Source organism: Cricetulus griseus, chromosome 2 (assembly GCF_003668045.3).
Source record: "Cricetulus griseus strain 17A/GY chromosome 2, alternate assembly CriGri-PICRH-1.0, whole genome shotgun sequence".
NCBI classification, from domain to species: Eukaryota; Metazoa; Chordata; class Mammalia; order Rodentia; family Cricetidae; genus Cricetulus; species Cricetulus griseus.
In genome coordinates this window covers 171,556,416-171,583,278 of record NC_048595.1, presented here as the reverse complement: position 1 = coordinate 171,583,278, position 26,863 = coordinate 171,556,416, and the positions used below count along the sequence as shown (strand labels likewise).

The 26,863-nt window shown below is 38.8% G+C and overlaps 1 protein-coding gene across 7 annotated transcripts in view; it reads left to right on the top strand.

Moving 5' to 3' along the window:
- Positions 1-26,863, top strand: part of Cep192 (centrosomal protein 192) — an 80,450-nt gene that overhangs the window by 33,037 nt on the left and 20,550 nt on the right. For 6 of the 7 annotated variants that reach the window (XM_035440088.1, XM_027402678.2, XM_035440086.1 and 3 more), the window contains exons 17-34: positions 1,396-2,218; positions 2,308-2,428; positions 5,806-5,974; positions 7,830-8,724; positions 9,504-9,652; positions 13,406-13,636; positions 14,957-15,082; positions 15,259-15,402; positions 15,518-15,578; positions 16,132-16,271; positions 16,375-16,467; positions 17,076-17,194; positions 18,230-18,406; positions 19,388-19,478; positions 20,264-20,440; positions 23,002-23,262; positions 23,650-23,765; positions 24,909-25,018. In XM_035440088.1, the coding sequence (XP_035295979.1) occupies positions 1,396-2,218; positions 2,308-2,428; positions 5,806-5,974; positions 7,830-8,724; positions 9,504-9,652; positions 13,406-13,636; positions 14,957-15,082; positions 15,259-15,402; positions 15,518-15,578; positions 16,132-16,271; positions 16,375-16,467; positions 17,076-17,194; positions 18,230-18,406; positions 19,388-19,478; positions 20,264-20,440; positions 23,002-23,262; positions 23,650-23,765; positions 24,909-25,018 (4,003 nt within the window). The remainder of the gene's footprint in view (positions 1-1,395; positions 2,219-2,307; positions 2,429-5,805; positions 5,975-7,829; positions 8,725-9,503; positions 9,653-13,405; positions 13,637-14,956; positions 15,083-15,258; positions 15,403-15,517; positions 15,579-16,131; positions 16,272-16,374; positions 16,468-17,075; positions 17,195-18,229; positions 18,407-19,387; positions 19,479-20,263; positions 20,441-23,001; positions 23,263-23,649; positions 23,766-24,908; positions 25,019-26,863) is intronic. The other variant, XM_035440087.1, reaches the window with a different exon arrangement.

Below are 26,863 nucleotides of genomic sequence, written 5' to 3'. Positions count from 1 at the left end.
CAGAGATCTACCTGCCTCTGCCTCCTGAGTGCTGGGATTAAAGACGTGCGCCACCAACGTCCGGCCTAAATGAGAACATTTTAAAAATCAATTTATAATGTACATATAGAGGAATATATAAAACAGACTTACAATGAATGAGTCATCACAATTTGTGTATCCCAGATCAAGGAAAAGAACACTGAGAAGATTGCATACACTGTTTTTTCCTGTCTGATATGTTACGTCCTTCTCGACTTGGTCAGTAGGAAGTCTGTCAACTTCTACCTCCAGATCCCCCAAAAAAAGAAAGAAAGAAAAAAAATTGCCAATAATTCAGAATTTTTTTTAAAAGACTTTTCTAAACAGTACTTAATACTTACTAGTGTCCAGAATACTATATTCCTTTTGCCTATTTTGAACTTTATATGAAGGAAAGTATGTAGTACGTACTTTTTCTTTAATTGCTTTTGCTTCAGCTTTTACTCATTAGAGGAATACAATAGATCATTTTACTTAGTATGCTGTGTTCTGTTACATGAATACTAGTAAATGTTTGGGATATTTGGGCAACATTATGTTGTAAACAATCTAGTATCCTTGCCTTGTTGGTTGGCACCCCTACTGTTCTGTGTCTGTATATGTTGAATACTGATAGTTTACACACTGAAGTACCGTTGGCATAGTTTTTTGAGTAGGGTCTCCAATGTTCTGTAATAAATAATTCATGTAAACACATGACCTCTCCTCAATGAATGGGATTACTAACCATTTGAGTACCTCTGTAGTGGTACTTCTTTGTTTAATTTGTATTCTTCTGATCAGTTGCTTCCTTCCTTCCTTCCTTCCTTCCTTCCTTCCTTCCTTCCTTCCTTTTTTCCTTCCAATTTGCTTGTTTGTTTGAGACAATGTCTCTTGTAGCCAAGATTGATCTTGAACTCATGTGTAACTGAGAATAACTATATTCCTGATCCTCCTGCCTATGCCTTCCAAGTGCTGAGTTTATAGACATGTGCCAGCGTACTGAGCAAATAGAGTGCTTTTAAATATACTGTTGGGTTCTAATTATTCTCAGCAGAAGGTTAGCATCCCTTGTCACCAGAGGTAGATGTTTTAATATGTGTTTTCCATAAATAGTAGTTTATAGTTCTTGCTGTTGGGCCCATCTCAGTTTTGTACCTGTGGTTCCCATTATGTTTTCTTGTGCTCAGTTTATAAATTATGTTTTATCACAGGTATGTATCTTGCCTAGGAATAAGCATAGTGTGTGTATATAGTTTGGTGTGCTATCTGTGCTTTCAAACATGCACTAGACATAGCCTTTGGGTAAGAGAAGACTACAATGGATAAAGATTAATCTCTATTTGTCCCTGTAAATAGAGTGAGTTTATTTAATGGAAGTTTTCTTATTTCTAGGATACTTTCTACAGTAACAACAAAGGTCAAGAACACAGAAACACGCTGTCTGGCGGTAGAGATTCTGTACTTAGAATAAGCACCATTGCTTCAGCCATTGCAGATGTGTCAGTGAGTACTGATCCTGCCCAGCTGGTTGCCATGATGAAGGCACTTACCAATAAAAAAAGAGGCAAGACTTTCCAGGATGATGATACACAAGAGGACTGTTCCACCACATCTCATTTCTCAACTAATGATGTAGAGAAAAGCAACAGATCCAATGCATTTGACATGGAGAAATACCTTGCGAAAACAGAAGTCAGTGGCTGTGAAGGTGCATGGGAGCCCTTTGTGAGAGCAGGCACTTCGGACATTTGGGATTCATGTTTGCCCAAACAGCAGACTGTTGAAGACATCAGTATAGTGGATGTTTGTGCTACTAATACAAGGGAACCCAAAGGAGATTCAGCAGCTGTTTTCTCTGATGAAAATGTGGAGCGTGAGACTCAAGAATCACTTACAACAACAGCCTCTTCAACGTCAGTTCTTACCAACATAAGAGAGAATGGAAGCACAGTCATAGGGAGGAAGGAGTGCTCCATTGACGAAGTACCAGATGTGCAGAACAATGAGAAAGCTGCCTCAGTTTCCATTCCTATACCCGGTAGTTACTCATCAATAAGGAACCCCAGAGCACCATGCCTTCGCCTTTTAGAAAAATGTGAAGAAATACAAGATAATAGTGAAAACCAAAGGAAAAAAGAATGTGTCAGTAAGACAAGCAGCAGTGACAAGCACGTCACTTTTGAAGAAGATTTTATAGTCTTACCTAAAAGTGTTGGTAAGTATCAGTGATCGATCACATTTAAATTGTATGCTTTTTGTTATTGTTGTTTTCGGTTCTTATTGGAGAATACACCTTTCCAATAGAGTTGAAGACTGACTCTACTGTGAGTGGTGGATCTGGGTTTGAAGACCAGGGGAGCTTCAGATTGTCTATTTCACCACTCAGTCATTCTTCTCCTAGTGAAACTTCTGGAAGCTTATCAGGGTAAGTGCTTACTTTATTTTTGCTTATTTCCATTATTTGAGAATTTCATACAGGCTTATAATGTGTTTTGATTAGATATACCTCACTTTGCTTGTTAAGTTTAAAAAATGTGCTATGTATAGGAAAATTAAATTGTAAAAAAATCATAAAAGAAAAAATCATTTTTAGGTTCATCTCTTTTTTTTTTTACTCTTGTCCGTCAGTCGTCGTCCGTCTCTCCCCCCACCCCCCGTGCGCCCCCCCCCCTCCCCCAGACAAGGTTTCTCTGTAGCTCTGGCTGTCCTGGAACTCACTTTGTAGACAAATCTGCCTACCTCTACCTCCCGAGTGCTAGGATTAAAGGCATGTACTACCACTGCCTGTGGACTAGGTTCATCTCTTAAAGGTGGTCACTAAAACACGGTTTTTTTTTTGTTTTTTTTTTTGAGACAGGGTTTCTCTGTGGCTTTGGAGGCTGTTCTGGAACTAGCTCTTGTAGATGTGCATGCCCTCTTATTCACAGAAATTCGCCTGCCTCTGCCTCCCGAGTGCTGGGATTAAAAGCGTGCAACACCAATGCCCGGGTACTAAAATACCTTTTTGAAATAGGGGCTTTATGCCTGGCCTTGAAGTCAACAGAGATCTACCTGCCTCTGTCTCCCTGATGCTATTTCAATTGCTTTCCCACCTTATTTTATATTGAGAAAGAAAGCCTGCAGCTCACCCATTTTTCTATTCAAGCCAGTAAGCTTTGGCCAGCAAGCCCATAGTTCCTCCTCTCTCTGGTCCCCATGCTGCTATTATAGATGCATACTTGCCATAGCTGATGGATTTTTGTTTGTTTGTTTGTTTGCTTTCATTATTGTTTTTCATTATGTGGGTGCTGGGCATTTAAATTCAGTTTCTTAGGATTGCCTGTAAGCACTTTAACCACTGACCCATCTCCTCTGATCCTGTATTCTGCTTTCTGCTTTTCCTTTTTTGTTTGTTTGTTTTTTTTTTTAAAGAAACTGACATAGTAATATTTTTGAATGCATAATGGGCCTGTTTTAGTTTCCTTGCTGTTGCTGGGATAAAACACCATGACCAAAAGCAACTTAGAGGAAAAAAAGTTTATTTCAGTTTATACTTCTAGGTCACAGTCCATCATTGAGGAACATCAGGGCAGGAACTCAAGGCAGGAACCTTGTGGATGCTGCTTGATGGCTTGCTCTCTGCCTGAAAGAGTCATGCTTAGCTAGCCTATACAGTCCATGCCTAGGGATGGTGCCACTCAGGACAGTCAAGGAAATCCCTCACAGACAGGCCCACATACCAACCTGATAAAGACAATTCTAGGCTGTGTCAAGTTGACAGTTTAATGGTAACCAGGGTAGGCACTTTCATGGTTTATTCAGTCTTTCTAGTATTGTTTAGTATAGCATTTGTGTTTTACTATCTTTTAAAGATTATTTGACTTCATGTGTGATTATTTTGCCCACATATATGTAAGTGTACCATGTGTGTGCCTGGTGCCTGAGGAGGCCAGAAGACATTGAATCCCTGTGGAGTTGTAGGCAATTGTGAGCTGCCATGTGGGTGCTTGGAATTGAACCCAGGTTTACTACAACAGCCATTGTTCTTAACCTCTGGGCCATCTCTCCAGCCCCATGTTTTGCTATTTTAATAACATTGAAATGAATAGTCTTCTTTTAACTTCTAATTCTGCAAATATTCTCTTTTGTGACTTCATAAGAGATCATTCAAGTGTTTTTCTGTTGAAAGATTTAAGTGAACAAGTTTGAGTACTTACTGAAATGCCTGAAAATGTTAAGGTTTTTAATATAGTAGATTTCAGAGTTAATCTACTAACTTTGCCAAGTTGCATTTTTTTTAAGCTATGTGAACTCAGGCATTATTTCTGAAAAATATTTTTCCTGCTTCATTCCCTTCTGCCCTTCGGAGGGAACTCTTGTGGAATAAATTCTTAGAATTACATTTACTTGTGTGTATGTGGGGCATGCATAAGGGGTCCATGAGTGCACTCACATTCATGAAGGTGCATATGCTCAGAGGTCAGAGGACAACCTGTAGGAGGTGTTTTTCTTTTCCACTATTTCAGTCCTGGAATCTAGCTCAGGTCGTCTGGCTTGGCAGCAAGCACCTTTACCTGCTGAATTGTCTCAGCAGCCCTGTGGTGGTTCAGCTTGCTTTCCTTCTTCCCAGATCTGGGCTAGAGGTGCTGATGTGGCTGCTGAAAAACAAAATAAGCTACAAGTAATACCAATGTGTTTGTGGTAAATAGATGCGGGTTCCATAGCAAAGGCTGTTTTGTCATTTTGCTCATTTATTTATTTTCTGTATTGATACTAAGGATCAATACCCAGGTTTTTGAGCATGATCTGCCACTGTGCCACATTCTTGGCCTTTATCCATTGAATTTTGTTTTTGTTTTACTTAATATATTGTGAAGAGTGTTCTTTCTTTCTTTTTTTTTTGGTGAATATCATTCTAAACTGGAGCTTGTATTCAGCAACATGGTTTGGGGTTTTTGTTTTGTTACATGTTAGTAATGCTAAGAAGCATTCAGCCATTGAAGTACATCCTCAGCCCTAACAGCATGTTTTTTAGTGGTTAAAGAGTGTTTTGTTGTATTCTTGTGCTGTGCATTAGTTCCTGTTGTGTAGCATTTGAGCTTCATACTGTATTAACAATAAACATACCTTTTATGAAGTGTGTGTTTGTTTGTGTGTGTGTGTGTGTGTGTGAATATATATAGTTTTATTCAGTTGGGTGGATTTTTTTTTTTTTTTTGGTTTTTTGAGACAGGGTTTCTCTGTGTAGTTTTGGAGCTTATCCTGGCGCTTGCTCTGGAGACCAGGCTGGCTTCGAACTCACAGAGATCTGCCTGCCTCTGCCTCCCGAGTGCTGGGATTAAAGGTGTGCGCCACCAACTCGTGTTTTTATATTTATTGTTAATTTTTTCTTTCTTGATGAATTTTTCATGTATAGAATATCTGAGTCAAATTTTCTAGATGCTGCTTAATTGTTCAGCCAAAAGTTACTCTTTACCTTTTGATTAGCAATACATGGCGTTTTGTTGCCTTATCTGCTTAATTTTTTTTTGTTCTTTATGCTCTTTGAGGATAGGGATTTTTTTTTTAATGGTTTTATTAACTGCTGTATGTCAGGTACTCAATAAATATTTATTAAATGAATAACTAATATGTGTCTGTGTATGGTATTTACTAATGAAAATGAGATAATTTTTTTTTAATGGTAGCTTACTAGATAGGTCTTCAGCAGGAAAATAGTTGATTGTTTTAATTAAAGATGGTAAGTTACTTCAAGCTTATAGATAGACAGTAGTGGTCATTGCTTATGGAGATTCTAATGCCATGCTCCTGTAACTCTTTCAGGTGTGCTCTAGAGTCTCTTGATTTAGCTCATCACCAGAAGCACCACTCAGAGTGTGAGTTGTCTGAATTGTCATGTTCCCATGATGACATGAGCAGACTGACTTACGTGTCTGAACAGGAAAACACCTTTCCTGTCCCAGCTGCTGCTGAAAGCTCAGAGGACCACAAGGTGGGTGCCACTTGTACTGTTTCTTTAGTACGCTTCAAGGCCAAAGTGTTAGTGATATTTGACTCAAACTGGAATTATGTCCTGTTTAACTTATGTGTTGCTGTTCTGTATCTTTAGAATGAATTAAGATATGTATATATTTGTACTTGAGCCTTTACATTGACTCTTGCCTACTTCAAAAAGAAGCCTCTTTGACCAAGGATGAGAGCAGTATTGATTTACAGGTATAAACATAAATATTTCAGAGATACTTTGACAGCATGTGCTTTTAGTGAAACAATCATAGTAGGTTCCCCTAGGGTCTATGACCTCCCTAGCCATGGGCTTTTGACCAGGTTTACAGTGTCACGTATGAGTTCCTTACATGGACAGCCCTCAAATGCAGTCAGAAGACAGTTGGGTACCCCAGTAACAGTAGCACCACTATTGCCCTAGTGAGTGAATCTCTTGGCAGATCAGTATTGTAGCATGCATTGTTCGTCACTTTAAATCCATTGATAACTTTTCTCTTGTGGTCAGCATAGTATCTTTCAATGTTGTGAAGGCTAGCCAACAGGGAGGAAGTTCTGGGGTCAGGTCTAGCTTGATTTCCTTATGCACTGCAACCCAAGTGTGTTGTATCTTTAGTAATAGGTTTTTACCATCTAGTTATGGTGAGTCCTAAGAGCAGTAGCAGTAGCCTGTGTTGTTTTGGTGATCTCTAGGATCTCCCTGACCATTAGCTCATAGCTATACCTGGCACTGGAACTTTTAAACCCATATCTTCTAGGTGAAGCATTGTTTGCCCATACAGGATATCTCTATTCAAACTTCTTTTAAAACTTAAATTTTTAATTAGCTTATAGAATAATGGAGTTCCATAAGGCTTTTTGTTACATATCCTTAGTTTAAATTAACCCACTCCTGTCCCCCACCCCCTGAGTTGAACTGCTGAATGATGGGGCCTGAGAACCTCTTTAGCCCTACTTTTTTTCTTCACCTTGTGAAGGCTTGTGGTATGAAGTCAGTGCTTTCACTTAGTAATTCAACCCTGTGGACGTATTACTAGTCTCTGTTTACTTTTTTTTTTTTTAAAGACAGGGTTTCTTTGTGTAACAGTCCTGGCTGTACTGGAACTCACTCTGTAGATCAGGCTGGCCTCAAACTCACAGAGATCCACCTGCATCTGTCTCCCTAGTGCTGGGCTTAAGGGTGTGTGCCACCACTGCCCAGTTTATATCTAAAGCTTTCATTCATGATAAATATCCAGTATAACCAAAAATAATAAATGAGAGTTAAGTGTGCTCCTATGTGTGTTAGTTCTAGACTGTTCCTCTTGCAGATCTGTTGCTATTACTCCTCAGGTTGTACATTATAAAGAACCACAACATAGTTTAAAAATTGGAAAATTCTTAGTACTCAAAATATTCCTATTACTAAGTCTTCAAGCATATTTAATATAGTGTAGACAGAAAACAGATATGGGAGGGTCTGGGAGCTGGCGTTGTACTGACTGTAACTGTAACAACATGCCCATATCATTTGATAGCTTGTCTGCCCCTTATACTTTTATTTACTAATTTATATTTTATAAAGCTTACAATGAATCCTTTAATTTGAAAAATGTTATCTGACTTTGGTTCTGTATGTAAATGTTTTAGATGCAATTAATGTTTACCTTTTATTTCACTCCTTTTTATGAAACAATGGGTGCAGTTTTCATGTGTAAGCCTGCATTTCATATTTGCAGCTATTTTCCTTTGTACACTCTGTTTTTCAAGATACCATGTAGATTTCATGTTTTTGAGGTTTATACCAGCATTGTTTGAACTGTTATATTTTGTTATTATTAAAAAACAAAATTTGTCACACTTAGAGTGATCTCACCAGTGAGTTGAGTACAACAATTATTCGAGCCAGTCCGATTCCAGAAGAAGAAGAAGAAACTATGGAGAAGCTAAGAAACAAAGTTTCAGGTCATAATGCAGAAAAAGTAGCATTGCCTTGTATTATCCAGGTTGAGTCTGGTTTAGAAAAAGTGACAGAAACTCCTTCTCTGAGTAGCAGATTTGAAGATGGAGAACCTAAATTTACATCGAATCAAGATATTTCTTCCAAAAGTGAGGAATACTTGGAAGCCATTAATGTAGAATCAACGTCTGGCCTCAGTGAACAGGACCTGATTGGCCAGGCTCTCCTGAGCCACTGGTCTGGGCCAGCCATACCAAGCCTCCCTGTGTTGAGCCAGAAGGCTGTGGAACAAGGTCAAAGGTTGACATCTACTGGCCTGTCAACTGCCAGCAGTGAATCTAGCAACCAGATTCCTAATCTGGGTACCTCTGCAAACCAGCACAATCTTCCTCCTCAAATTTCAGCTCATGCTTCTGTTGCTAAGGTGCAGAACCAGCCTGCTCTGTGCTCTACACTCTGGACTGGACAGTCTCTATACACAGCTCCTGTGGCCCAGCAGTATTTGGGACTGGTCCCTTCATCTGGGAATGCCACCTTGCCTCAGTGCTATGCAGGCGTGAAGGTCCATGGGATTTCAGGGTATTCTCCTTATCCTCCTGTAGCGCCAGAACATGTGGCTTCCGGGATGTGTTTAGCACCAAATCTTGCCTCTGGAATGATGGGTCCCTCTTCTCTTTATAACCCATGTTCTACTGCTGTACACCAGAGCCTCCTGAGTACAGCAAAGCCACTTTCTGTGCTCTCTGTTGGTGCAAACTGTGAAACGGAATCATGGGACTCGGGGATAATGTCTGGATTTGGTAAGATGACTTTTCTTGTCATATTTTTTGTTGTTCTGTAAAGGTTGAATTTTCTCAAATGGGTCCACAAAGCTGTTCCCCCCCACCAAAGAAACGCTGATTGAAATTAATTTAATTTTTTTTAATTTTTAAGATTTGTGTGTATCCTTGTGATTGTTTGCACACATATATACATATACCCAAGTGCCCATGGAGGCTGAAGGAGGGGTATTGGATCTCTTTGGAGTTGCGGGTGGGCTGTGGGCTGCCTTATATGGGTACTGGGACTTGAACTTAGGACTTCATTATCGAGCAATACATTCTCATAACTGCTGAGCCATCTCTCTAGCCCCCCCCTTTATTATTCCATTTAAAAACAGGATTAGCCCCACTCATACTTACTACATAGGGAGGATGACCTTGAACTTTTGATCTCAAGCCTCCACTTCTAAAGTACTAGGATCGTAGACGTTATCACACAGTTTATTTTGGGTTCTTTCTTACCAGCTCTTCTTTTGAGAGTGAGAGCATCAGAATGTTTCTATGCAGGGTTACTGAACTTGGCTTTGTAGACCAGGCTGACCTCGAACTCACAGAGATCTGCCTGCTTCTGCCTCCTGGGATTAAAGGCGTGTGCCACCACCACCCAGCTGCACTGAGAGTTTTTATGTCAAGGATTTTTACACTTCTAGGGCATTTATTCTATAGTTTGTGGGCATAATCAGGCACTCCTCTGTAATGGTTTCCTTTTAACCAATCAGATCTTTAGTGTAACTTGCATTTTGATTGCTCTTATACAGGAAATGCCAGAGTACCTGAGGAACTGAGGTTTCCTCATGCTTGCTGTGTCGGTATTGCTTCACAGACCCTCCTTAGTGTCCTCAACCCAACTGACCGTTGGCTACAAGTCAGCATCAGAGTCCTCAGTATCTGTGTGAACGGCGAGAAGGTGAGTTTTGTATGTCTGTCTCATTGGGTGCACTTTAACGAAGTACTTCCTTTTACTCCCCTTTTAAAATAATAAAGTATTTTCATTCTTTGATAATTTAATATATACATATTATGTATTTTGGTCTCCTTTCCCCTAACAACTCCTAGATCCAGCCTCACTTTTTTCTTCCTTTTTCTTTCTTTCTTTCTTTCTTTCTTTCTTTCTTTCTTTCTTTCTTTCTTTCTTTTTTCCCAGACATGGTTTCTCTGTGTAGTTTTGGAGCCTATCCTAGCACTCGCTCTGGAGACCGGCTGGCCTCGAACTCACAGAGATCCGCCTGCCTCTGCCTCCCTAGTGCTGGGATTAAAGGCATACGCCACCAATGCCCGGCTCTTCCTTTTTCTGACTAAATTGTTCTTTGGAAAGGTTATTTTCTTTTTTTCTTCTTCTTCTGTTTCTTAGAACCTCTAACATTTTTTATTGAGCTATACATTTTTCCCCACTCTCCCTTCCTCCTCCCTCTTTTGAAAGTTTTTTTTTAAGATTTATTTTTATGTATATGAGTGTTTGCCTCTGTGTGTGTGTGTATGCATGTATGTATATATGTATGTATGTATGTATGTATGTATGTATGTATGTACGTACGTACGTGTGTGCACCACAAGTGTGTAGTGCCCACAGAGGAAAGAAGAGGGTGTCTGATCCCTTGGACCTGGAATTGTAGACAGCTTTGAGCTGTCATGTGGGTGCTGGGAACTGAGCCTGACTGCTGCAAGAGTGCTCTTAGCCACAGAGACTTCTCTCCAGCACTCCTTTTGGAAAATTTTTTTGTTTTGTTTTAATTTTTAAATTTGTTCTTTGTACCTTTTACATGTATATAATGCACCCTGATTACTCTCACCTATCTTATCTTCCTCTCACCGCTGTCATCTTCTTTCCCCATGCAAGTCCCTTTCCTACATCCATGTCTTTTCATTTGGGTGTGATTCACTCATGAATGTTCACAGGTTTAGAACTATCCACTTGTGTGTGATGAGCTCATGGTTGGTATATAGGTAAAGACAGTGAATTCTTCAGTAGCCTGTAGTTCAGCAGGGAAGGGTAGAGCGCCCAAGAGCAAGTCCCCAGTTCATGATTGGCATTAGTAGGCTAATCTTTGCAGGCCCAGTTCAGGCAGCTGCAGCTGCTGTGAAGATCATGTTTGTAGAGGCATTCCTGGAAGACAGTCTTTTTTCAGCCTTTCTTCTAACTTCCCAGCTTTTACATTTTCCCTGCTCCCACTTTCTCAATGTTCCCTGAGCCTTAGAGGGGTTGGTATAAATGTCCTTACTGTTTAGCATTGAGAACTCAGCTATCTTTTATTCTTAGCCTCTTGAGCAGCCAAGAGGCTTTACATTCCTTACTGTTCCTGCAAAGGAAAGCTTTTCTGAGTAAGGCTGAGGATAGCATTTGTCTTTGGGTTTAAGCCTAAATATTTAGCGTGCAGTTTTGTACCATGTTAGTTTATCTAAACAGTAGTAGTGAGTTTTCCCAGGAGGACCTGTAGCCTCCCTCAATCATGAGTTTATCTGGTTTACAGTACCTGGTATGAATTTCTTCTATTAAGCAAGCCTCAAATCAAGTCTAAGTGCATGAGTGGCCACATCTTGGGCTTGAGTTCAAGTGCCTTTACCCACTGAACCATGTTACTGGTCTCCTTTTTGTTTTTGTTTCTTTTCTTTTCTTTTCTCTTCTTGTTTTAACATGCTCCCTATGTAACCCTACCTGGCCTGCAAGAAATTCTGTAGATCAGACTGCTCTTGATTTTTTTGTGACCACCATGCCTGGCCTTTTCATTCCCTTGTTTATATCTGGTCCATTTACACCTTTCTGACATATATAGAAATACAAATACGATTCTTTTTTTTTTCCTGTTTAAAGTTGTGGGTATGTGCAGAGCCATTGTGTATAGCAGACACATGCACTGCTACAATTAATTTGTTTTGTTTGTTTATTGTCAGGCTGGGTCTCATGTAACTCAGGCCATCTCAGACTTGCAAGTAACCAAGGGTGACTTTAGACTCTTGATCCCCTTATCTCCACCTATAAAGTGCTGGGATGAGTATGCAGACATCACTATGCCCAGCTCTTTTTTTTTTTTTTCCCCTTCTTAATCTTTGTTGCTCACATAGTTGATAGCTAACCAATGAAACAATTTTAGAATGGGGTCAATTTTTAAGCCCCTTGTTGTTGTTGTATTTACAGTATAAGACATGAAATCTGAATGCTTTACATTTTATATCAGTTTTAATGTTTATTAATCATTATCATTTATTTATAAAGCCATGTTTTTTTGCCTTAACACAATTATTTTAATCACTGGGTGCTCCGAGTTCATGGTTTTACTAAATAAAATTGATTATAAGCTATTGTCATGTATCAAAAAAAGAAAGAAGAGAACTAAGTTACTTATTTGGGCCTAGTCTTCATTTGTGTATGAGCGATATTATTAATTTGTCTGTTAATTTTATTATGTGAACTTTTGAAATCCATGGAAACAGTAGCTTTAATGTCTAGCAAGGGTCTCACATGATCAACCACAGCCACTATCAGAGACTGTAAATTTTTCCTCACTCTGATGGTCATTTGTAAGCTGTGCATAGGGAGGGTAGGGAATAGGGTCAGTAACTCTTCTGCAACATGTCCAGGCTTTGTGGCTGCTACTTGCCAGACAACACTGGATGGTTTTATTCCCTTTTTCCCCTTAATATCCTTATTTACCTGGTAAAATAATATTGTCTCTATTAACTTCTTTTTCTGTTGCTGTGATAAAATTCTCTTGGCAAAAACAGTAGAGAAAGAGTTTACTTTGGCTCATAGTCCTAGAGTATATGCTATCATAGCAGTGAAGTCAAGGCAGATCTTAAAGCAGCTGATTACATCATGTTGATAATCGGCAACCAAAGAGCATTAGATGCGTGCAGCTACTCAATTCCCTCTCCACACATAGTCTAGGATCCCAGCTAGGGAATAGCACCACCTACAGTGGGTGGGTCTACCCACTTCAAATAGAGCAGTCAAGATAATCTCCCACAGGCATGACCAAGGCCATCTCCCAGGTGGTGGTAGGTTTTCTAGTTGACAGTTAACATTAACCATCACTTCTCTGCTGTCTCTTATTTTCCTCACTTTCCCATCTGTTACCAGATCATTAAATGAGATAAAAATCATAACTGGAGGAAGGCATTGTAGGTTAAAGGTAAGATTTGACACAACATGTAGAAAGAGAAATCATCCTAGACAAGTTTCTGGGGCTATGAAGTACTTCTGTGTTCAGTATCCTTTTTTGAAGAGTGACGGCTTCGGTAAATATGTTCACTTTAAAATCTAATGGGAGTGAACACTGTGCATGTGTAGTGAGGATTATTTATTTTTATTATTACTTGTTATTTATTTATGTGTGGGTGGGTATATACATGCCATAGCACAGGTGTGGAGGTCAAAGGTCAACTTGTAGGGATTGTTTTTTTCCTTTACCATGTGAGTTCCAGAGTTCAGACTCAGGCTGTTAAGTTTGGCATCAAGTACCTTTTACCTACAAGTCATCTCACCAACTTTTTGGTTTTGGACTGATTATACCTTTCAAATAATGTGTTACAAGAGTTGAGTATTTTTTAACATGTAATGAAGGTCTAGATTTCCTAGTTTGCCTGGGAAAAGGAATCTTACACTAAATGATTAGCCTTGAAAGGTAGAGCCATTTCTAACACACTATCTTGTTCTTATTTATAGGTGGATCTTTCAACACAAACATGCTTGGTTTTCAAGAATAAAGTTGTTATAAGACCTCATGCCACAGAAGAGATAAAAATTCTTTTTATACCCACAAATTCTGGGATTTTCAGATGTACATTCAGTATTGTTTCTTGGCCATTTTCAGCAGATGCTGATACAATAGCACAAGCAGAAGCTTTGGGAAGCAGAGTCACTCTTACTGCTATTGCTGAAACCCCTGTTATCGAGGTAACCATTTGTAAATGATCCTTTGTCATTTGCTAAGGAAGAATCTTGTGGGCAGGTGTGCCACAGTGCTTGAAGCTAAATCTTAGCTGTTTCTTAAAAATTTTTCTTTTTGTTTTGTTTGCTTTTATGTGTATGAGAGTATGTCTGCATGTACATATGCGTACTACATGTGTGCCTGTGTAGGTTAGAGGAGGGTGTTTGTATATGGCAGTCAGTATGAACAGTAGAGTTGTCTCCTTACACAGCTGGGACTGAGAATTGGGCCATTCTTTCTTCTCTTTTGTTTAAAGTCTGTTCTGACCAATGCTGATCTTTCTATCTTTCTATCTCTCTTTTGTTAATGGATTCTAATTTCTTTTAGCATCTTTTTGTTAGGATGTCTCTTTAAAATTCTTCTAAAACTTTGACTTCTTTCCATGTGTCTTCATTACCCTGAGAGCATACTGTGGAAGAAGATATGAAAGCTCCATGCCAGTGCTGGTGTGACCTAGACTCAAGATCTGATGTTCTTGCAAACAATCTTTTGAAATGTACCCATTCCTGGGAAAGTCCCCTGTTGTTTTTTGAACAGCAGGGCAGTTTTTTAGATGTCTTGTTTTTGTTTTTTAATATTCCTAGAAAGGACACTCTGAATTTCAGTTCTTTATGTATGGTGTTTACATTCCATTCCAGCTTTGCCCTGCCCACAAGGAGCTTGAAATATACTACGTTTGGAAAGTGTCATTGGCCTTCATTGGCCATTGTAAAATTCAGCTCCCACTTGCTAATTTGTCTTTGATTTCCTTGTAGTTTCATAAATTATAGAAGAAAAAGTTTGTGTTTTAAATGTTGTGTAAAATTTCACATATGTGGTATGAGGGAGAGTCTGTTAGGTTGCTCTCCAATGTTTAAAGACACACCAGTCTGACACATACTTTAAACGTCTATTTGACATCATTTTAAATGGTTTTTGTGTTAGACTGAATCTGAAATATGCCAAGATCTTCATGAAGTTGTGAAAGGAATTAAGAGTCTAGTGATAGGATTAATTAAAAGGAGATTAGTTTTATAAAATGATTGGTTTCATCTTAAGATCTAATAGTGTTTTCAAAGTAGCAGTAACCACTTTGCCTTATTCTATAATATATTTGAGTACATGGCTTACTTTAAAAGAAAACTAGTTTTACAGACAGCAATAGAATGAAATGGAAAATAAAGTAGAATGGGAAAACTTAGGTTCAAGTTTACCAGTCATGCTGAGTCTTAACTGGCAGGCACATAGGTAAGATATTCATTAGGAATTGACTGCTTTTTATCACTCAGTCCCTTTTTCATACTTAGGTAGATACAGAAAAGAAAGGTGTTCTGGATTTTGGTGACTTGACTTATGAAAGCTGGAAAGCTCTCCCATTCAAGTTAATAAATAGGACACACGCTGCTGTGCCGATCAGACTGACGATTAGTGCTGTAAGTACTAATGTAAAATAAGAGGCATCCTACAGAATATATTGATTTGAAATTATAGCCATGGCTGATATTCTTGGCTAATTCTTCCTTCTAGAAGTAAATTATATTGCTAAAGAGCCCATTAACAAATATACTGCTATGACTTTGCTGAAACTGATTTTCCTGTTTCTAAACAGAATGCCTTAGCCTGGCGCTGCTTCACATTTTCCAAAGAGCCCATTCAGGCTTCTCTGAAAGCTGCTCCTTACTCTGACATGATTGCTCAGCTGGTGACCCCATCTGTAATCAGTCACGTGATGCCTGCCAGTTACGATGGACAGGTCAGTTTAAAAGAACTGGCTTAGAAGTAAAGAACAAGTTTGCAAACTACTTTTATCTTATTGGGATTTGAGCTTGTAGTATATATACATTAAAATTTTGTTTTTCATTTAATAGGATCCAGAATTTCTGATAGTTTGGGTTATTTTCCATAGTCCTAAGAAGCGTCTCACTTCAGGTATCATATATGTATATATATATATATTTTGAATTATCCTATTTTATAGTTAAACTTCAGATTTCACAATTTACTTTCTTGTTAATTAAATGACAATATTTTGGGTATTGTGAAAAACTTATGTTGTTTGTAAAAAGAGGAAGATGGTGTGATACTAGGGGTTAAATCTGTGTAAGTGTAGGTAATCTAAGCAAGTGCGGCAGAAAACCCACTTCCTCCCTACTTGTCTCTCTAGTCATACCTAAGTTTGGATTGTTTTAAAAGTCTTACCTTTTTCTTTTCCTTTTAATTTATTTAATTTATTATTTGTACATCTGTGGGCATGTATATGAAGGTCACTAGACAATTTTATGGGGTTGGTTTTCTGCTTCTACCTTTACATGGGTTCTAAGGATCACACTCAGGTCATCAAACTTGCACAGTAACTCTTTACCCACTAAGCCATCTCCCTGGCCCTTGACTTTTCTTTGGATCCCTAAGGACATCCTTTTGCATGACTGGTGAAATCTGGGATTAAATATCTGTTTACTGAAGTAAAAGTAAACTTTCATAGAAATTCTAGGCTCGGCAGAAGAATTCCTGGCTAGAGTGGATATAGAAGTTGACAGCCCTAACCCTATACCAGTTCTTAGAAGTGTGGACCTCCGAGCAAGAGCAGGAATAGCTAGGATTCATGCCCCCAGGGACTTACAGGTATCCAGCTTCATCTTCTCTCTATTGTTATTCTGTTGTGCTCAGGTTGATAGTTCTTTAGTTGTGACACCTTTTTGATTGCATCTTTGCCCTACCCCCATAGACTATGTATTTGTTGGCCGATGTAAATTCTTCAACAAAGCAGCCCTTGCCTTTGAAAAATGCTGGAAATATTGAAGTTTATCTAGACATCAAGGTAAGAATTTCTGCAAGAGTGCTTTAGTAACTTTCTGATGACTACTGTGCTGGCAGCCTTGTTAGGCTGTTATGAGGACTAGGCTAGGAATTACCAAGAGTGTTGTAAAAATTGGGAGTCATACTAGCCTAAAGTATATGCTTGGTTAATGTTGAAGCCTAATGGCTTTGAATATAAGAATTCTTGAGCAGTTTCTTAGAAGTTTGTGTGGCATCTGTGCATATGTAGAACTGGGAGAGAATAGTCTGCGTATGTAGGTTTATTTCTGAGATTCTTAGGTGAGTGAGATTATGGTAGTAATTAGCAGATGGTGATGGGGTATGAAAAAGATTTGAAATGTAGGAAGAAGGAAATATCCTTTTAAAAAGGAATAAGACAGGTGGTGGTGGCACACACACTTTTAATCCCAGCATTTGGGAGGCAGAGGCAGGCAGATCTCTGTGAGTTTGAGGCCAGTCTGGTCTACCGAGAGAGTTCCAGGACATCCAGGGCTACTGCATACACAGAGATACCCTGTCTAGAAAAACAAAAAAAACCAAACAAACAAAAAATCTAAAAACTAGAAAAGAAAGGCACACAATACAAATTGTGGTTATATAATTTCGTAGGTCGCAGAAAAAGGAAGCCAGTTTTCAGTTAATCCAGAGAGTTTATTTCTTAAACCTGGAGAAGAACATGAAGTTACAGTTTCATTTACACCAAAGGATTCCAAAGCATATGAAGAAAGGTAATATGAAAATACTTAGAATAACCACTTGCTTAGTTATTTTTCACTCATGTACAGATAACCTATTTTATTTCACCTAATATATGATGTGATGATATAGCTGTGCTTTGATCTTTTCAGTTACCCTTTATATATAGGTATGTATGTATGTTTATGTATATATGTATATACATATGTAATTTATAGTATCACTGTTGTGTGTATGATGTGTGTGGTATGGGTGTCACATACATGCCATGCATGGTGCATGTGTGGAGATCAGAGGACAATTCTCAGTAGTTGTTTCTCCTTCCACCATGGGCTTGGACGCAAATGCAATTCCTCAGGCTTGCACAGCAAGTGCTTTTACCCACTGAACCATCTTGCTGGCCCATCTTTTTTTGTTATTAAAATGCTTCTCTTAATCCAAGTGAGTCAAAGTTAAGAAGTTGCTGTTTTCTGGTATATTTAGACAAAATAATAAAGCATATTCCTCTTTAAACTTTTTCTTCTAGAAAACTTTTGTTTTTTATTACTTCACAATTCTCCCCAGGTCTCTTTCAGGACCTGTGGCTTTGACATCTGAATCATAAGTAATTTTTCAATCAGTGTACCATTGTTTTTTGTGTTTAAACTTGACTGCATAGAAGTAGCTTAGCATATGTCACACAAGCACCCACAGAGGCTCCCACTGCCCATTCCCAGCATGGAGTACAGAATTACCACGTCCGGTTAGTTCATTACTAGAGTCTTTGGGAAAAACGGACACTAGTTTAAGTGCTTGTTTAAGCCTCAGTCCTGTGCTGACTTCTGGGACCTTCAGGAATTCCTCATGAAGAAAGCCCTGTGAAATTTCTCTTGTGCTGCCATGTAGACATTATTGTGATTTTTATCACTTCTTTTGTGTGTTCTTTCCTCCTGGAGCATAAACTTTTGGGGCAGAAATAATGTGGTTTTACCACAGACTCGATCTCTTGGACAAAGGGAGTGTATAGGATATAGTTGCCAGAAGAACTGAGTGTGGGAAACTTGGCTTGTTTTTTCTTCCTCGGTTAGGATCTTGAGAATATTTGTGCAGCCATTAGGACCTCAGTATGAAGTGGTGTTAAAAGGTGAAGTCATTCCTTCTGGGAGTAAACCTCTGCCACCTGGATCTCCCTGCTCAGATGTCCCATTGATTCTGTCCAATAAGCAGTTTCTGACCTGGGGAGGCCTCCCTCTTGGCAGGACACAGTAAGTGTTCACAGCAACCATTCAAGAGCACTGAGATTTTGTTGTTTGATTACCTATGTTACTCTCTCAGGTGTTACTGTATGTGTCTCTTTAGATTTGAGATAAAGCTGCCATGTATTTGCTCAGTCTTCATGTGATGAGCCTAAATTAAAAAAAAAAAAATTAAGATTTTATTTATTATGTATACAACATTCTGCTTCCATGTATATCTGCACACCAGAAGAGGGAACCAGGTCTTATAACGGGTGGTTGTGAGCCACCATGTGGTTGCTGGGAATTGAACTCAGGGCTTCTGGAAGAGCAGTCAGTGCTCTTAAACTCTGAGCCATCTCTCCAGCCCTAAAAATTTTATAATGTTTAATTTTTAAAATGCATCTCAGACTGGTTTTTATTTTCTTAGGCCTTTTGGTGAGTTCTCTGATGAATATGAGGGCTACTTTCATGGAAAGACAGAGAGAAGATAATCGAGGCACTGAATCTTGTTTAAGGAGATTGCAGCCTAGTTGATAAATACTTAGAACAGACTTCAAATTAAGTGGTAATGGTCTGCGTTTTTTTGTGCACAGCAGGGATTTCTTATTTGTATTAAGTGAAGAAAGAATTAGTTTCAAAGATTCAAGGTTTTTCATACTAGCAACCTGCTATTTCTATGCCTCCTTTACTTATATTCTAATGTCTTTAAAAAGTGAGGTAACTGCAGACTGCTGAGAAGACCACTTTGTACAAATGAGCCTGGTAGCTCTGACCTCGTTAAAGATTTGATATATGAATAAGGCCATCTGAGAGGAGAAATTAAACTAAAAACCTTCCCTGTTGAGGCTTAATAGACCTTGTATTTCCACAAACAAGTTCCATAATTGTGAGTTGTACAGTCAGCCTATCTTTACACTCTGTGGTCAGGTTCACTTGGCTTTGTTTTTGTCACTGAAGCAGTATCCATGGAAAAGAAGACATTTATTTCAATTGTGTAATTGTTTTCAGGCTTCAGAAACTAGTTTTAAGAAACAGTTCTGCAACCACAGCCCAGACTCTTCGACTCCTTATTAAAGGACAGGATCAGGATTGCTTTCAGGTTTGTACCATGGTCTTTGTTTTGTATGATTTAAACACCTTTAAAAATTACTTTGTTTTGTTTATGCAGCTGTATAGCCTAGGCTGGCCTGCCTGAAACTCATGATCCTACTGTCTCCTACAGGCCTATACCACCACACATGGCTTCTGTCTGATGTTTCTTCTGAGTACCGAACACTCAATATATGTAGACTTATTTGTCTGAAATCGGTCTCACTGTGTAGCTCTCTCTGGCTGGCCTGAGATTCCCTATGTAGATCAAGCTGGCCTTGAACTCACAGAGATCTGCCGGCCTCTGCCTCTCAAGTGCTATTTTAGGTGTATGCCACCACACTCAGCCTAGACCAAGTGGGTTTTGTGTCCGTCCCCCCCCCCCCCCCCCCCCCCCCGTGCTGGAATGGAACCCAGGGTCTTGTACATGCTAGGCAAGCTCTGTACTAATTGGGCTTTCTCCTCATCCAGACCAACTAATTTTTGTTTGTAGGTTTTAAAGATTTTTAAATTTTTGTTTTATGCGTATGAGTATTTGCCTGCATGTATGTTTATGCAACATGTGCATGCCCATAGATTTCAGAAGAAGGTGTCAGATTCTCTGGGACTGGAGTTACAGATGCTTGTGAGTGCCATGTAGGCACTGGGAACTTAACCTGGGTCCCCTGCAAGAGCAATGCTCTTAATTGCTGAGCCATCTTTCAGCCTCCAAGACTAACTGTAAGAGTTTGTGTTAATGTGTGTTTCATTTGTGCTGGTATTTGTGTTTATATAGTGGTTGTTTTTAAATTGTAGATTAAGAACACTTTTGGCTCAGAAGAGAGATTGACCAGTAACTGTGAGATCAGAATTTGCCCAGGAGAGGACTGTGTAATTTCTGTGTTATTTGCACCTACTCGATTATCTTGTATGTTGGCTAAACTAGAAATCAAACAACTTGGAGATCGTTCACAGCCAGGCGTTAAGTTTATGGTAAGAGAAGTTCACTGCTTTTTTTTCATAGCCATTTTTTTTATAGCCATTCCTTTAATATTGATAGATCATGTATTCTGTTTTTTCTAAGTTATAGACCTTATAAACAAATTATAGGATAATTATCAAGTCATTAAAAGCAACCATTGTGAGATTCTTACAACCACCTTGAATTTTCATTTCACCTTGAGAAATTTGAAACATACCTAACATAAGCACATTTTGGGTGAATCAGAGCAGTCCATTGTAAGCAACAGATACCACAAGCTAGATAATTATTTTTTCTGTAGGAGCATTTTGTCTTTATGTCTCTGTACCACATGTGTGTCTGGTGCCCATGGATACCAGAAAAGGGTGTCAGATCCCCTGGAACTAGAGTTACAGACTATTGTAAGATGCCTTGTGGGTACTGGGAATTGAACCTTTCTAGTGCTCTTAACTCCTGAGCCATCTCTCCAACCCCACACTGGTTAATTTTTAAACAGTTATGCTCTTAATTCTCAAGCTGGATGCCCTAAATTGATGTGTCAGCAAATTCACTGTCTAGCAAGGAGATGCACTCTGTTTCAACATGACACTTGTTTTTGCCATGTTCTTCACTTGGGGTAAGAGTGATGAATTCCCCTCACCTTTTTAAAGATTTATTTATTTATTTATTATGTGTACAATGTTCAGCTTGCATGTATGCCTGCAGGCCAGAGGAGGGCATCAGATTTTGTTATGGATGGTTGTTAGTCACTATGTCATTGCTGGGAGTTAAACTCGGGACCTCTGGAAGAGCAGCCAGTGTTCTTAACTACTGAGCCATCTCTCTAGCCCCTCCCCTCCTCTCCCCTTTCCTAAGCACACTAATTCAACTTTTGAAAGCAGGGTTGTCATGACTTCAGCATTTCCTCTAAATCCTGGTTCCTAATGCTGTTATGTTGGGGATTATTTTGGCATATGGATTTTGTGAGACACCAACATTCAGACTTGATCAAATATCTCTTCATACAATTTTCTAGATTGTGTTCCCAATACTGGGTCTACAGAGACAAAATTTTGTTTGGTTTATTTGAGACAGGGTTTCTCTGTGTATCTTTGTAGATCAGGCTGGCCTTGAACTCACAGAGATCCGCCTGCCTCTGAGTGCTGGGATTAAAGGTGTGTATCACCACCCGCCTGGCAAAGGTTATTTCTTTTTTTTATTATAATGGAGGTATCTGTGAGCTCTCCTTCCTTCCTTCCTTCCTTCCTTCCTTCCTTCCTTCCTTCCTTCCTTTCTTTCTTTCTTTTTCTTTCTTTCTTTTTTTGAAAGGCTCCAACACCTGTAAAAACTGCAGCAAGGATATCAGACCTGGCTTCAGTCTCAGGCTTCCAAACCCTAGCTTGCTTGTGCATGGAGTTTTGAGTACTGGTCCTCAGTGTATTCCTGTTTGCAGTCTTCTCTCTAACAATAACCCTGCTAAAAGACTGTGAGATAGTAGGCTTTTTTTTCTCCTAAAGTATTGTTATGAAAATTTTTCCAAATTGCTGAAAGTTGAAAAAATACTACTTAGATTCTACAATTCATGTTTTGGTATATTTCTCTTACCACATAGCTGACCACCAACTAGTGTATCTATGTTTTTAGGCATTTCAAAATAAATTAATTACAATCTTATGTTTCACATTACAAATATATGCAAGTGTAGCTATACTAGTTTTTATTGTATTTTGGTTAAGCTTGGCTTATGCAACAGGAAACAGTTGTTCTTTTTTTTTGTGGTCTGTAGTTCTCTACCTTTTTTTTTTTTTATTAGTTCAAATTAGGAACAAGCTTGTTTCACATGTCAATCTCTTCTCCCTCTCCCTCTCCCTCCCCTCACCCACACCTCTCCTACCCCCACGCCGGCCCCCTCCCCCCCCCGTCCCCCCCGTCCCCTCCCGTCCCCCCCCGTCCCCCCCCGTCTCCCGTCCCCCCCCCCACCCCGTCCCCGTCCCCGTCCCCCCTAGGCCCTTCCCCATGTGACCAGGGCAAGAGTGCATCCCTTCAGGTGGGATGGGCTCTCAAAGACCCTTCTTCCATCAGGGAAAAATACTAATCCACCACCAGGGGCCCCCTAGAGTGCAGAGGCCTCCTCTTTGACATCCATGTTCTAGGGTCTGGATCAGTCCTGTGCTGGCCTCCCAGACAGCATCTGGGGTCGATGTGCTCCCCCTTGTTCAGGCCAGCTGTTTCTGTGGGTTTCACCAGCCTGGTACAGACCCCTTTGCTCTTCATTCCTCCCTCTCTGCAGCTAAATTCCAGATTTCAGTTCAGTGTGTATGAAACAGTTGTTCTTTACATAGTCAGAAGGTATGCAGCTTGGAAGTGCTACATATATAATATATCCAAACAAATATATAATATAGTATAATAAATATGGTAGACTAGAAGTTTGTAATTGCTAGCCCAAGGATACAAACCCTAAAACTTTAATTGTATTAAATCTGTTTTCTTCTGACTGTAATAAATTTTCTGCTTTCTTATATAAAAACTATTTTGGATGTGTATTTTTTTCTTTCGTTCTTTCTTTCTTCTTCTTTTTTTTGTTTTTTAGATACCTTTGTCTGGATATGGAGGAACAAGTAATCTTATTTTAGAAGATGTTAAAAAGTTATCTGACAGTTACTTGGTAACAGTGAATGACTTAGTTCCTGGCAAAGAAAGTAAAGTTATTTTTTCTATTCGAAACACTGGCTCCAGAGCAGCCTTTGTTAAAGCAGTATGTTTTAAAGATTGTCAAAGAAAAGTTTTGCTGGATCCTAAAGTATTGAGGATTTTTCCAGATAAATTTGTGCTTAAGGAAAGAACCCAAGAAGTAAGTATAAAATCTCTGCCCTTAAAAGTAGTTATGTTTTGATTAATATTAATTATATATTTTATGGCTAAGAGCTAAAATCGGTTTGGAAAGGAGTATGGGATAGATGTACTTACCTTGTTGTTCTGAAAGAGCTGTACATTTTTTGTTTGTTTGTTTGTTTGTTTGTTTTTGTTTCAAGACAGGGTTTCTCTGTGTAGCCCTGGCTGTTCTGGAACTGTTGCCAGGCTGGCCTTGTACAGAGATCTCCTTGCCTCTGCCTTCCAGTGACTGGTTCTTGTGTCTGTGTTCTATGTAGTATTGCAGGACTGTTCATTCAGAGTGAGATGGCTTGCTGAGAAAAAATACTGAATATTCATACTCCTGGTTTTCTTGTTTTTGTATCAGGATATTACTTTAATATACAATCCATCAATCAGAAAGAATGACAAAAATCCTGCAACAGAACTGCTAAGTGTATACTTCTTTGGTGGTGATGAAATCTCCAGACAGCAGTACCGAAGGTAGATACTTCATTCAGACAATGTTGGGAACTATTCAGTGAAAGCAAGGGACAGTTAATGATTTGGAAGTTTCAGAACAGACCTCACTATTTATTAGTCAACTGATAGGTGAAGAAAACCATTGGTAAAAATTGTGTGGCTCATAAGTTGGCATAGTGTGAGTTAGAAATACTTGGAGAAACACTGTGTTTTCTTGCATTCACTTTATTTCTTGACATGTGGATTATTCCTCTTTTCCCTTATCCAGTAGGACCCTCATACTTTATACTAGAACTCTACTCCTAACATACTTGAGAATATATCAGATCAATTTAAGAAAAGATTTTGAGAACTACTGACATATAAACTTACATGATTAATTTAGCATATTTCTAGCAAGGCTATAAATTACTGGAAAAGATAATTGTATTTTAAAAATGTGTAGGATAGTTTAACTTACAGATACTTTATAAAATTTGATATATCTAATATAAATGTGATTTAATATACTGAGTTGGAAAGTTGGGAATATTGCTGCTCTAGCTGAAGTGTGATGAAAAACAGTACATTATTATGTGATAAATTCTAGGAGCAGCTTCTTAGTGTAAAATTGAGTTCTCAAGCTAGAAAAGATAGATGAAGCGCATGCTGAGAGTGATAGCTCACTATGTGATCCTTTGAACCTTTTTTTTTTTTTTTTTTGAGACAAGGTCTCTATGTAGCCCTGGCTGTCCTGGAACTCACTGAGAACCGCCTGCCGTTGCTCCCCCAGCCCCACCCTTACCCCCACCCCCAGTGCTGAGACTAAACAAAAGCAAAACAGCTTATCATTATTGATATTTTTTCTTCTACTAAGGCAAGTTCTATGACTAGATTGTCAGAAATAATGAAAAGATAAGCCCTCAAAAGGATCTGTTCTTCTTTTTACTCTTACATTAAAGAGTTCCTGCCTTGATATTACTGTTGAACTAAAACTAATGATTTCACTACCATTTCAAATGATCTTCCCAAAATAGATTTAACTCTAAAAAGGTACTTATATTATGACTTAAGATATTTGCTCTGCGTATGAGTGTATCATGCTGTTTGTGGGGATTGCCAAATACTTTGAAATCTGATTTAGGTCACTTTATACATAAAGTGAATAAAAATCTCTTCTGGCAGAGCACTGTTGCATAAACCAGGAGTCATAAAGCAGGTACTTCCAGAACATAGTGTGCTGCAAAACGTTGATTTTGCTGAAGCATTTCAGGATGAGCTACTCATGGATGAAGGTAAGAATTGTAACATTCTTGACTTTTTGGGTCAAAGAGCTTAGTTTGGATGTGGTTAGCTCAATTTGAGCTGTCTGAACCTCTGACTTCAAACAAACCACACCAGGGAGTTGAGTGTCCTCTATGGAGTGAGAATGGCATCTACTTCTCACCCATATTTTTGGTTTCAAAGAAGTATTTAGATATCAGTAAAGAATAAAGCTCATGAATGGAAGGAAGATAGGGGCTAGTATTACACCTCAGGTTCATGCTGTTTTCAGATTTCTTGATTATGTTTAGAGGTGTAGTGGTGTCCAAGACATCCCAAATAGACATATGGAATACAGCCTAGATGCTTAGCCTCACTCGAGAGAAACAGTTCAGATATTTAATTCTGTTTGTTTATCCACACAAATTAAATACACCCAGACATACAAACTCCGTAAAAATGCATATATAATTTTTATGCTATAGTAATTTTTACAGTGTGGTTGATAGCAACAAGTTAAGTTAGAAGTGTCTCAGAGTTATTTTGATTTGCATTTCTCTGATGACTAAGGATGCTGAATAATTCAAGTGTATCTTGGCCATTTGAGATTCTTCTATTTAGAGTTCTCTGTTTAAATCTGTACTCTGTGTTTTAATTGTATTATTTGGTATTTTGGTGTCTGGTTTCTTGAGTTCTTTGTATATTTTGGAGATAGCCCTCTGTCGGATGTGGGGTTGGTGAGGATCTTTTCCCATTCTGTAGGGAGCCATTTTGTCTTATTGACTGTGTCCTTTGCTTTACAGAAGGTTTTCAGTTTTAGGAGGTTCCATATATTAATTGTCATCTCAGTGTCTGTGCTACTGCTGTTATATTCAGGAAGTTGCCTGTCTCAACTTGATATGCCATGCTTTGTTGACTCCCACGGGAGACCTGCATCTTTCTGAACAGAGGAAAGAATGGGGGTGTAGATGGGAAGAGGGAGGGGAAACTGTGGTTGGTGTGTAAAATAAATGAAAAAAATTAATTAAAAAAAAGGAAAAAAAATGTTAGAAGTAACCTAAATGTCCAAGCATACAGGGTAGAATATTTATAGCCATTAGAACAGTGATATGAATTTGTGATAAATGTCATTTTAAAAGTCTCCATTTATTTATTAAAGTTTTTTTCATAGCAAAGTATCATTTTAGTAAGAATATCTAAATATTTATGTAATTAAAATCACACCTGCACATATGTATTCAGGTTAAGAACCATCTTTGCTACTTTAGGATATCATCAGAGGAAAGTTCTAGCTAGAGCTAAAATGCATTTTGCTGTGGACATACATAGTAAGTAACATTGCACCTGTGGTGTAGATGTGACTAAAGCCAGGTAGAGTTTGCAGTGGGATAATTCTACCAGCTAGTGATAGTCCATTCACCTGCTGAGTAGATGCATCTGTGTGGACACTAGAATGCAGTCCTTACCCATAAAGGACTGACAGATACGGAAGACGGATGTAGAGAAGGTTAAAGTGTCTTGTGAGGAGTAGAGCACTGGAGTTTAGGAATGGGAGGGGCACAGAGAGGTCATTCACTGAGAATTGAGTTGACTGTCAAAATATACTTGAAGAACAGGAAATGGAGACAAAGTAGAGAAGATGGACCAAGGTCATTAAGGATGTTCTAGGGCAGCTCCTTGTCCAGAAATTCAAGAAATGTGTTATAAGAAGGGTTGTTTGAGCCAGGTGTTGGTGGCGCACGCCCTTGCACTCGGGAGACAGAGGCAGACGGATCTCTGTGAGTTCGAGACCAGCCTGTTCTACAACAGCTAGTTCCAGGACAACCTCCAAAGCCACAGGGAAACCCTGTCTCAAAAAACCAAAAAACAAAACAAAA